This window comes from Anomaloglossus baeobatrachus, chromosome 11 (genome assembly GCF_048569485.1).
Source record: "Anomaloglossus baeobatrachus isolate aAnoBae1 chromosome 11, aAnoBae1.hap1, whole genome shotgun sequence".
Classification (NCBI taxonomy): domain Eukaryota; kingdom Metazoa; phylum Chordata; class Amphibia; order Anura; family Aromobatidae; genus Anomaloglossus; species Anomaloglossus baeobatrachus.
This window is the reverse complement of record NC_134363.1, coordinates 177,662,210-177,672,766: the sequence shown is the minus strand read 5'-3', so window position 1 is coordinate 177,672,766 and position 10,557 is coordinate 177,662,210. Positions and strand designations below refer to the sequence as shown.

General features: G+C 47.6%; 2 protein-coding genes across 2 annotated transcripts in view; one reads left to right on the top strand and one right to left on the bottom strand.

The window, feature by feature from the left end:
- Positions 1-6,473, bottom strand: part of SDHD (succinate dehydrogenase complex subunit D) — a 7,405-nt gene extending 932 nt beyond the window's left edge. The window contains exons 1-3 of the mRNA XM_075329056.1: positions 6,374-6,473; positions 2,617-2,718; positions 1,386-1,527 (exon numbers count right to left, since the gene is read on the bottom strand). Of these exons, the coding sequence (XP_075185171.1) occupies positions 1,386-1,527; positions 2,617-2,718; positions 6,374-6,419 (290 nt within the window). The 5' untranslated portion in view covers positions 6,420-6,473. The remainder of the gene's footprint in view (positions 1-1,385; positions 1,528-2,616; positions 2,719-6,373) is intronic.
- Positions 6,474-6,666: 193 nt separating this feature from the next.
- TIMM8B (translocase of inner mitochondrial membrane 8 homolog B) lies at positions 6,667-9,326 on the top strand. The gene is made up of 2 exons (XM_075329153.1): positions 6,667-6,859; positions 8,012-9,326. Exons 1-2 carry the CDS (start codon positions 6,743-6,745, stop codon positions 8,174-8,176), a joined length of 282 nt encoding a protein of 93 aa, XP_075185268.1. The 5' UTR covers positions 6,667-6,742; the 3' UTR covers positions 8,177-9,326.
- The last annotated feature ends 1,231 nt before the right edge of the window (positions 9,327-10,557 follow it).

The following is a 10,557-nucleotide window of genomic DNA, read 5'->3' as shown; positions in this document are numbered from 1 at the left end:
GAGGAGGGGTGTCCGTGTAGAGGATAGGACCAGTGCAGTAACCTACCATTCCATATACTCCATCAAACTGTGGCTTTACACTAACAGTTCAAATCTCTCCTCGCCATCGTCCATTGCGTAACTTTGCATAAATTTGGAGCATGGTGGCGGTACCCCCTCCCTGGGACCGGTGTTGTGAATATCACCAGAGATGGTGCTGTTCCTGGGCTCCCTCTGGTGACTAGTGCTGGTAGTGCGTCTGAATCTGCATCTGTCACTCAGACAGGTGTGGGAGATGATTGCTGTTTCAGGGAGCCTATGGAGTCCAGCCTGGGGGGAATAAAGGAAGGCAGTTTCTGTCTAGCCTTTGCTGGTGATAATGGTTTCTGCTCCATGAGAAAATGTCATAAAGTTTGTCCTCCAGCCTTTAAGCTTTTGCCTTTCCTGTAGGTTCTGTTTTTGCCTTTTTTCTGCTACTTTTTGGATTCTCCGTGAATGAATTCTACAGCGGGTTTTTTTGTTCCTTTGCATCGGTTTTGTTTCAATGTCATCCTAGTCTGCAGCTATGCCTTATAAGTATTTTTGTTTTTTCCTTCCAGGAAAGCTATCCTATCCTTTTGTATCTAGCTCGCAGGGCCTCACTTTGCTTAACACTATATTTTACATCTGGTGTGTTGTTTTTTCTTATATCATCGTCGTTATAGGTTGGGGGCTTTTTACCTTCATTTGGGGCTGCTCTGAGGCAAGTCAGGATTCCTTATTTCATCTTTGAGGTTAGGCCCGTTTCACACATCTGGACTGCCGAATCCGCCACAGTCCAGTACAGTGTTAATACTATACAATGGCATATTAGTATTACATTGTACTGGAGTGTGACAGATCCGGCGAAATGCCGGATGTGTGAAACGGCCCTTAGTTCTCCGGCGGTGACGAGGCGTTTACGTTGGTTAGGAACGCTCCACCGCTACTTCTAGTTGTGTTGTGCAGTCAGTGGATTGCACCCAGCTAAGTTTCCAACTACTCTTGTGCATTATCTTCAATCATTTTTTATGTTTCTTTTTAAAGATCTTTGCGGTCTCCTGACCATAAACAGACCGGGTCCCGTGCCGATTATGGGAAGGGACAATGTTTTAATCAGACTACGTGCCAGGACTCAGGAACTGGAGCGTTATCTCCTGCAGACGGGGGTGGAGTGTGCACGCCTGAGACCGCAGGGGAGGGGAGGGGCGTGTCTGACACCAAAGAGGAAGTGCTAATTGGCTGCAGTGGTTACATGGATGTACAGCGCATGACTGCTGCAGCCGAAGAAAACAGACAGATGGGGAAACACAAACACAGATTTCTGCACGCGGCAGTGAATAGACAACGACACCTCTGTCGTATGGATTTATTGGAAGATTTCTTACCAATGTCCGTGAAGGGTGAGGGCTGCAGCTAGAGAATAGTCCATAGCGGCTCCAGGATACATATACGCCGCAGGTATAAGGCCCAGGAGAACCAGGCTCACCGCTCGCTCACTAGTCCAGTGCAGGGAGGCTTTGCCGGAGGCTGGAAAATAGAGACATTTCTCTAGACCAAGTGTTAAAATGTCAGTGACCTGGCACCGCCAGTCCTGATCAATTCCTCTACTACCTTTCAACCCGTTCAGAAGTTTTATAACATTAGAGAAAAATGTGCCTAAAAGGGAAAAAAAAAAAACAAACAAAAAAAACCCCAAAAAACTGCGCCACCCCTGTACACAGGTCGTATGTGGTATTACATCTCATCTCCCTTTACGACAATGCCCCCCTGAGGTGCTGCGATCAATAACATCTGTAGTATCTGAGCAGTTAGGCCCCTTCACACGTCAGTGATTCCAGTGCGTATGACGCAGTTTTCATACGTACCGGAATCACGGACATAAGCAGACCCATTAAAATCAATTGGTCTGCGCAGACATCAGTCTTTTCATAAGGACAGTGTATCCGTATGGAGCATACATGTGTCAGTTTTCTCCGGCCGCAGTGATGTCACACAGATCGCACACTAATGTGATCCATGTGACAATAGTGTGACACGTACCGGAGAAAACACGTGTCTTTAAAAGAAAATTAATTTCTATACTCACCTGTATCCAGCGCTGCAGTTTGTTGCTTCCAGGCCACTCATTAAAGCTCATGAATATTCAATGCATTGCGGACACAGAAGCAGCACCGGGGACTGGCGAGTATGGAAGTTCCTGCTGTCCGTGTGTTGCCACGGATAGCACACGGAGAACATGTGTGCCAAAATCACGGCACATGGATGGCTAAACGCACCTTTAAACACGGTCCATAAAAACAGGTGTGTGTTTCACAGATGAGTGAAAGAGGCACCACCCCGGTCACGGCGCCCAGGCACCACCCCGGGCACGGCGCCCAGGCACCACCCCGGGCACGGCGCCCAGGCACCACCCCGGGCACGGCGCCCAGGCACCACCCCGGTCACGGCGCCCAGGCACCACCCCGGTCACGGCGCCCAGGCACCACCCCGGTCACGGCGCCCAGGCACCACCCCGGTCACGGCGCCCAGGCACCACCCCGGTCACGGCGCCCAGGCACCACCCCGGTCACGGCGCCCAGGCACCACACGGTCACTGACAGATATTTTGCGGCTTACCAAGACGGACATGGGACGGGGCTGGGAATGCTGGTAAAGAACTTCTGTCTTGTGGCAGAACAGCAGCCGGTCTGATCAGCAAAGATTTACTAAAGGGGAAAACTGAAAAGAGACAATGCAGAAAAGAAATTACACATCACAAAACAAGCAGCAAATACCAGGACGAGCGGTCACCCCTCATCAGTGTGGGAGTCCCCTGATCTGGAGAGTGGAGGGGCGGCCGCGCTGGTTTACTGCGGTGACCACCCGCACTGCGGGCAATGTGTCACCACAACATAACCTACTGGCTGAAGAGAAATCCCCAACTATGCGATAAAGGACACGTTCTTTATCACACGGCCTCTGCTCCATCTATTAGTAGCCAAACACTGGACTCCTACAAACAACAACTGAAGCTGCGGCGGTCACACCCCCTAATGATCGCCACAATTGTTTTTTTAGGAAAAAAAAAAATCTTACATATGTTAAATATATTTATTTATTTTTTTTAAATTTGTTAGTGTTTTTTTTTTTCATATCACTGTGCAGATATCTGGAAAACGTTAAGCTTTGCAAGAAAAAAAAAAAAAAAAAGTTTAAGATGTTTATGTTATGGAAAAAGCAAATCTAGTCCACCCCAACGGGCAGAAGATTTCTTCATGTATTGAAGGCTCAATGCAAAATAAATAAATAAATAAAAAAAAAATAAGGTCTACTTGGGCACAGATAGAAGATGTGCAGAATTTGATGGTTCGGATCCGGGCCCTTCACACGGCACCCGGGTTATGTTCATGCACCAATTCTGCACTCACTTCTCGAGGCTTCTATGGAGGATGAGGCTGCGTGACGAGCAGCCGTCTATTAACGCTGCAGAACACAATGGTGTCACACGCTGCGTCCTCGGGGCATGAAAACGCGTTTCACAGTCACAGAGACTTAGCGCAATACGTGCAAAACAACCAATGTGTTATACAGTCCACTATCAGGGGCCTCCGATGTCAGATAATTAGGAGAGGACATCACTTGGCCACTTCATGACCGGATATATATTTTTTTTTTATTCTCCCATCCTCTTCTTCAATGAGCCAGATCCTCCTTTATTTTTTTTTTTGTTACATTGACATAACGGAACAAGGGCTTGTTTTTGTTTTTTCTTTGTTGGGCGTACTGAAAAATTGGAAGGATGAAAAAAAATTCCAAATAAAATGGAAATGAAGAAAAAAAAAAAAAAAAAAAAAAAAAATTAAAAATAAACAGCAATGCAAATGATTTTTGAAAATAATTAAATAATAAATGAATAAACAGCAATGCTCCCATTGTTATTTGTTTGTTTGGGTTTTTTTACATTTGCTTGCCGATTAAAAAATGAGCAGCTTTATTTTTAATACTTTAAACAAAACAAAAAAAACAAAAACAAAAAGAAAAAATAAAATATATATTTTTTTTGTTTTTAGTCTTCAAATTCTTGTAGTCATAACTTTTTTTGTCAATACAGTTGTATCAGGGATTTTTTCGTGTGGTATGAGCTGTAGTTTTTATTATTTTACTTACTTATATATTAATTCCTTAGCGCTTTACAGACGTGATCATCACTCTCCCCATTGGGGCTCATAATCTACATTCTCTATCAGTCTTTGGAGTGTGGGAGGAAACCGGAGAACCTGGAGGAAACCCACGCAAACACGGGGAGAACATACAAACTCCTTGCAGATGTTGTCCTTGGTGGGATTTGAACCCAGGACCCCAGCGCTGCAAGACTGCAGTGCGAACCACTGAGCCACCACAAGGCTGCAGTGCCAACCACTGAGCCACCACAAGGCTGCAGTGCGAACCACTGAGCCACCACAAGGCTGCAGTGCGAACCACTGAGCCACCACAAGACTGCAGTGCGAACCACTGAGCCACCACAAGGCTGCAGTGCCAACCACTGAGCCACCACAAGGCTGCAGTGCTAACCACTGAGCCACCACAAGGCTGCAGTGCTAACCACTGAGCCACCACAAGGCTGCAGTGCTAACCACTGAGCCACCACAAGGCTGCAGTGCTAACCACTGAGCCACCACAAGGCTGCAGTGCTAACCACTGAGCCACCACAAGGCTGCAGTGCTAACCACTGAGCCACCATAGAGTGCAAACTACTGAGCCACCACAAAACTGCAGTGCTAACCACTGAGTCACCGTCCAGTGCTAAGCACTGAGCCATCATTATTGTCATTTTTAGAGTCTGACAAATCAGCAATGTTGTCATCTTGATTTTATTTCTATACACTCTAAGGAGGCGGTGGATCAGTGGTTAGAACAGCAGTCTTGTGGCGGCTCAGTGGTTAGCACAGCAGGATTGTGGTGGCTCAGTGGTTGACACAGCAGTCTTGTGGCGGCTCAGTGGTTAGCACAGCAGCCTTGCGGCGACAATGTTTCCTAACTGCCTGAATGCTGCAGTCATGATTGACGGTGGCATCAAAGTGGTTAAAATGTTCCGATCACTGCAGGTTTTCATGGGTGCCGGCTGTATAGCATAACCTTCTCTATATGGGATGGCCTCAGGTCCTGACACTGCACAAACAATGAATGTACAGAAGATGTGAACAGAGGGATAAATAAGTATTTCTCATTCCAGTAAGTGCTAGTAGATCAGTAAGATATGTCAGCTGTAAAGGATTTTCTGGGTTTTAAATAAAGAAAAAAAATAAAAAAAAAAAAATCATGTATGTATGTACAGTATGCATGTTTGTAAGTGTGCGTAATATATTATAATAATAATAATTTTATTAATTTATATGGTGCTATTTATTAATTCCACAGCGCTTTACATACAGTGGCAATATATATATATATATATATATATATATATATATATATATATATTTAAGTATGTATATTATATATATATATACATACATACATACATACATACATACATACATACATACATACATACATACATACATACATATATATATATATATATATATATATATATATATATATATATATGCACACAAACATTATTGCATTGTCCCGCCCTATGTACCATGACCTGGTGGGCAATCACTGCAGCAGTAAAGTGGGCACGGTTATGAATTTAGAGGGGTCCTCTATTCCCATTGATGCCATACTACAGCTTCGTTCTCGGGGTCCCTCAGAGGGGTGCTAGCCTCAGGTTAGTGTCCAACTTTTGCTCGTATTTTATTCTCGCTGCTCCATAATATTGTTTTATTTTCTTTGTATAAAGCCACAGTATCGTCTCGGAGATCTGGGCCTATTTTATTTAGTGCTAAGTTGTATGGTCTTTCTCAAGGGGGCAGGACGCTCACAGGATCCTCAGGGGCGTGCCTTTAGGCTCCTCTGCATAATAACCCTCAGAGCCACACCCCCTTGTAAAGACCATAAACATTAGGGTTTAATATAATGGCCCAGATTTCAGGAACATTATGGAAGACTTAGAGGAGCGGCGGGATTAGACAAAGAGCAATAACGGCCACCCCCGAGCTGCAGACCGCTCCTCTATAAAGGGGTCTGCCATTTCGGGAGCTTCGCAGGGTCTACGGGTCACAGAGGGGCCACCACGGCCACAGGGCAGGGTGCAGGGGGTGAGGGGCACAGCCCAAGCCCACCCAAAACCCCGGCACCCTGCACCCACCCCCAGGGACCAGACCCTGCCACTTCTGACACTTTGTCAGGAACAATAAAGATACTATTAAAACATTGAGAGAAAAAACCCCTGCCACATAAGTTTAGTACCGGCCCCGAGTCCGCAGCGCCCGCAGCCCGCGCTCACCTCTGCCTGCCCTGCACACAGCGCCCACTCTCACCAGAGCCGCCATCTTGCCCGACACCCAACCAAGGTGACACTGCGCCCCGGAAGTGAAACGGCGAGCGCCCTGTCAACAAAACTTTATTACTACAGATTGTCTGAATAAACTTTATTAGCGCACCGGTCACTCAAACTTTAGGAAGTAACTATCAAGTCTTATCAAGTAGCCAATCAGGAGAGGGTAATACTACGAGCTCAGCCAATAGTAAGCCGCCGTAGCGTTTCACGCCTCGTTTTAGACCTTATCACTCAACGAATCAGAGTGGAGCTTGGAAGACACGGGGGATTGTGTGTCAGTTGCAGAGATTACCGGCGAGGCTGAAGGTCGTCAGTATGGCCGGCTTTGATTCGGACCTTGACTTGTCCGGGGTGGGCGCCAGTCCCGCGGAGACGGCGGAGCTGCAGAGGATGCTGGCCGTGGAGCAGCAGAAGGCGCAGTTCACCTCTCAGGTGGGGGCAGCACGTGCTACAGACAGGAGCCACAGGAGCTGGTGTCATCCAGGGAAATATGCTTATGACCTGCTGGAAATGATAGGCTGGTTGTTCGTAACCATGGTAACGCATAGGATATAGAATTACTATGTAGCTGCATACATTGAATGGTGGAACTTGTAAAAATGATCGCTGATCACATTACTGTCCATACACCAGAGGATCGACAAGAAAGAGGTTGTAACCATGGACATATCCCTTTAGGGGGGGGGGTCTAGAGTGGAGATGGGCATATCCCTTTAAGGGGGGGGGTCTAGAGTGGAGATGGGCATATCCCTTTAAGGGGGGGGTCTAGAGTGGAGATGGGCATATCCCTTTAAGGGGGGGATGTAGAGTGGAGATGGGCATATCCCTTTAAGGGGGGGGGTGTAGAGTGGAGATGGGCATATCCCTTTAAGGGGGGGGTGTAGAGTGGAGATGGGCATATCCCTTTAAGAGGAGGGGGTCTAGAGGGGAGATGGGCATATCCCTTTAAGGGGAGGGGGTCTAGAGGGGAGATGGGCATATCCCTTTAAGAGGTACATATACATTATGCCTTTTAAAGGCATGGCATTGTTATAAATGATGTCCGCTGCCTCTATTCCCATTCACCTCTGTGTGGTTGATCATGTGACCATGGCGGTCAGTGGGGACCGGACGCCATTCAATCACGTGCCCTCTGTGGCCGTTTACTGTTGCTCGTGCTCGTCTGCCCCCGGGGACAGAGCAGCGGTGACCGCCCGTTATTCCTGTCATTAATGTTGAGTAAAATTGCGCCACTTTTCACCCTGTTGTGAATGTGGCCGGGGTGGTGGAGCGCCATTAACCCCCGACATGCCGCTTCAGTGCCGGAGCGCTCCTCCGATGTGTCATACGGCAGCATTAGAGCGGTCAGGCAGGAGCCGGCTGCGGGGGCCGGAGTGGGGGGCTTGGACAGAATCTGTACAGGTCTGAGTGTTGGTTGCTGCATTGGCGCATACAATAACCCATAGTTGTAGAGAACGTCTCGCCCGTCAGCCGTTTTCCTTGGTCTCCGGTAATAGCCGATGTCCGGTGCCGTTCCTCCGCGCTCTGCTGATTTACAGGCGTGTTTTAGATCAGGAAAATGTGATCTGTTTCTTGTTTTTCCAGGTTCACAAGTTCATGGACGTTTGCTGGGACAAGTGCGTGGATCGCCCGGGCTCAAAGCTGGACTCCAGGACGGAGGGCTGCCTGGTGAGCTGCGTGGAGCGCTTCATCGACACCACCCTGTCCATCACCAACCGCTTCGCTCAGATCGTACAGAAAGGAAGTTAATGGCCGGTGTGCCCGGACTCCTGATCACTGCCAGTGACTGTCCTCCTCCTGATCACTGCCAGTGACTGTCCTCCTCCTGATCACCACGTTAATTACTTTGTTCTCAAATTTGTATAAATCTGCGGATCCCTGTGATAAAGTCCTGACCTCAGCGTGCGCAGCATCTCCTGGGCCATAATGTCGTCACTTTTCTAACACTTTCTGTAGTTGCTTGGAAGAAGAGCTGTGAGTTGATGAATGAGTTTCTCCCCCTCCCCTGGTCCAGCGCTGAGGCTCCACTGCTGCTCCTTGATGTCTGTTAGGCTGGTTTCAGACGTCCGTGTTTTAGGTATGTGTGACATCCGGTTTTAACACGTACCCATGCTACCCTATTGTGCACTCTCACACGGACTGTGTGGCTCCGCTATTTCACACAGAGACGTGCCCGTTTTTTCTCCAGCAGCACGGCTGTCACACGGACCGCACACTGATGTGATCCATGTGACTTCAGTGTGACATGGACCGAAGAAAACACTGGTTTTTAAATAAAAAGATTTTCTATAGTTACCTGTATCCAGCGATGCTGTCTCCGGCTCTGCTGCCTCCCGCTCCTGATCCCCGCTCATTATTTTCATTGATTATTCACCGCAGTGAGCAGCTGAGAGCAGGGGCATCGCGGTGACACCGCTAAGGATAGCACCGCAGGGGACAGCATCGCTGAGGACATTGCTAGTGACAGGTGAGTATCCTGCCAGCATTGTGTGTGCAGGGACGTCCAGGAGGTCATCGGATTTCCCAATGAACTCTGATGACCTCCTGATGACACACCTGCGACAACTGCGCTACAGCGAGTGTCACGATGGTGACTTCCAGGGGTTAATGAGAGTTCATTGGGAACCCTGATGAGTCCCTGGATGTCACTGCACAAACTGCTGTATACTCACCTGTCACCGGCGATGTCCTCGGCTGTGCTATCCGCTATCGCACTCCGGGCGCACCCCTCAGCCCACGGCCTCACTCAGACGGCCTTATTTCCCCCGGAGAGAACACGGAGCCATTATTCTCTATGGAGCTGTACATATGTCAACGAGGCTTGTGGAGAACACAAAAATGTGGTTTGTCTGCAGTCACATGAGTGTATAAAAAAAATAAATTGACCTCATTCAAAAAAGTGGGATGATTTTTATTTATTTTGTTTGCTTCTTGCACTCCATGCATACTTTTTTTTTTTTTTTTATCAGTAGCTATGAATCTTTTACAGGCGCATTTGTTTCCTGTTACAGAATTGTCAGATATTTGTAATAGATCAGAGGCTTTACTGATCGGCCGTCTGGGATCTGATTGATTTGTATTTTCGCACCGTGCCGATTTCAGAGACCGATCGCAGGATCCCGACCACAGCTGATAACCCAGATCTGCGCTGCCTCATTGAATAAGGTTTGTCCGAGGGCGATCCCTTTCACTCGTCTGATGTATGCTCTTGTGTGAGCGAATGCTCGGTGAGCAGAACGGATAGAACATCGCACGAGTTTGCAGCATTCTAGACACTGATTGATTGGGTTAAATTAAAAAAAAGCGATATGGACACAATTTATTATGAAAACTATGCAAAGAAACACAATTTTGGCCTCTTATTTTAATGGTAGGTGTGAAAAAGGCAAACAAATGGGAGTAATGGATGATTTTTCAGGAGACAAACAAAGGAGCCGATACCAGAAGGTTTTATCCCGCCATTAAAGGGAACCTGTCACTAGATTTGGGGCCTATAAGCTGTGGCTACCACTAGTGAGCTCTTATATACAACATTGTAATATACTGTATATAAGAGCCCAGGCCGCTGTGTAGAACATAAACACTTTATAATACTCACCTAAGGGGCAGACTGGTCGGATGGGTGTCTCCATTCTCCGGTACCGGCGCCTCCTCTTTCGGCCATCTTTGTCCTCCTTCTTCTGAAGCCTGGGTGCATGGCGCATCCTACATCATCCACACTCGCCGGCATTGAGGTTCTGTGCAGGCGCAGTACAATACTTTGATCTGCCCTGTGCAGGACCTCAATGTCTGCTAGTGTGTATGACATAGGACGCGCCATGCACCCAGGCTTCAGAAGAAGGAGGACAAAGATGGCCGAAAGAGGAGGCGCTGGTACCGGAGAATGGAGACTCCCATCCGACCAGTCTGCACCACACCGACTGTTTAACACTAGAAGCCCCAGAGAGGGGTCATTTGACATTTCTACCATTGAAACCTTATGGAGCTCGAAATTCCTGGGACTTCTAGTGTTAAGTGAGTATTATAAAGTGTTTATGTTTTACACAGTGACCTGGGCTCTTATATACAGCATGTTAGAATCCTGTATACACTGTGTCCACCCATATCCTGTCCTCCGCCATTAACTTGAG

Coding starts and splice junctions, on each gene's coding strand:
- TIMM8B (XM_075329153.1), top strand. CDS start 6,743: ATGGCCGGCTTTGATTCGGACCTTGACTTGTCCGGGGTGGGCGCCAGT. Junction 6,860..8,011: donor AGGCGCAGTTCACCTCTCAG/GTGGGGGCAGCA, acceptor TTGTTTTTCCAG/GTTCACAAGTTCATGGACGT.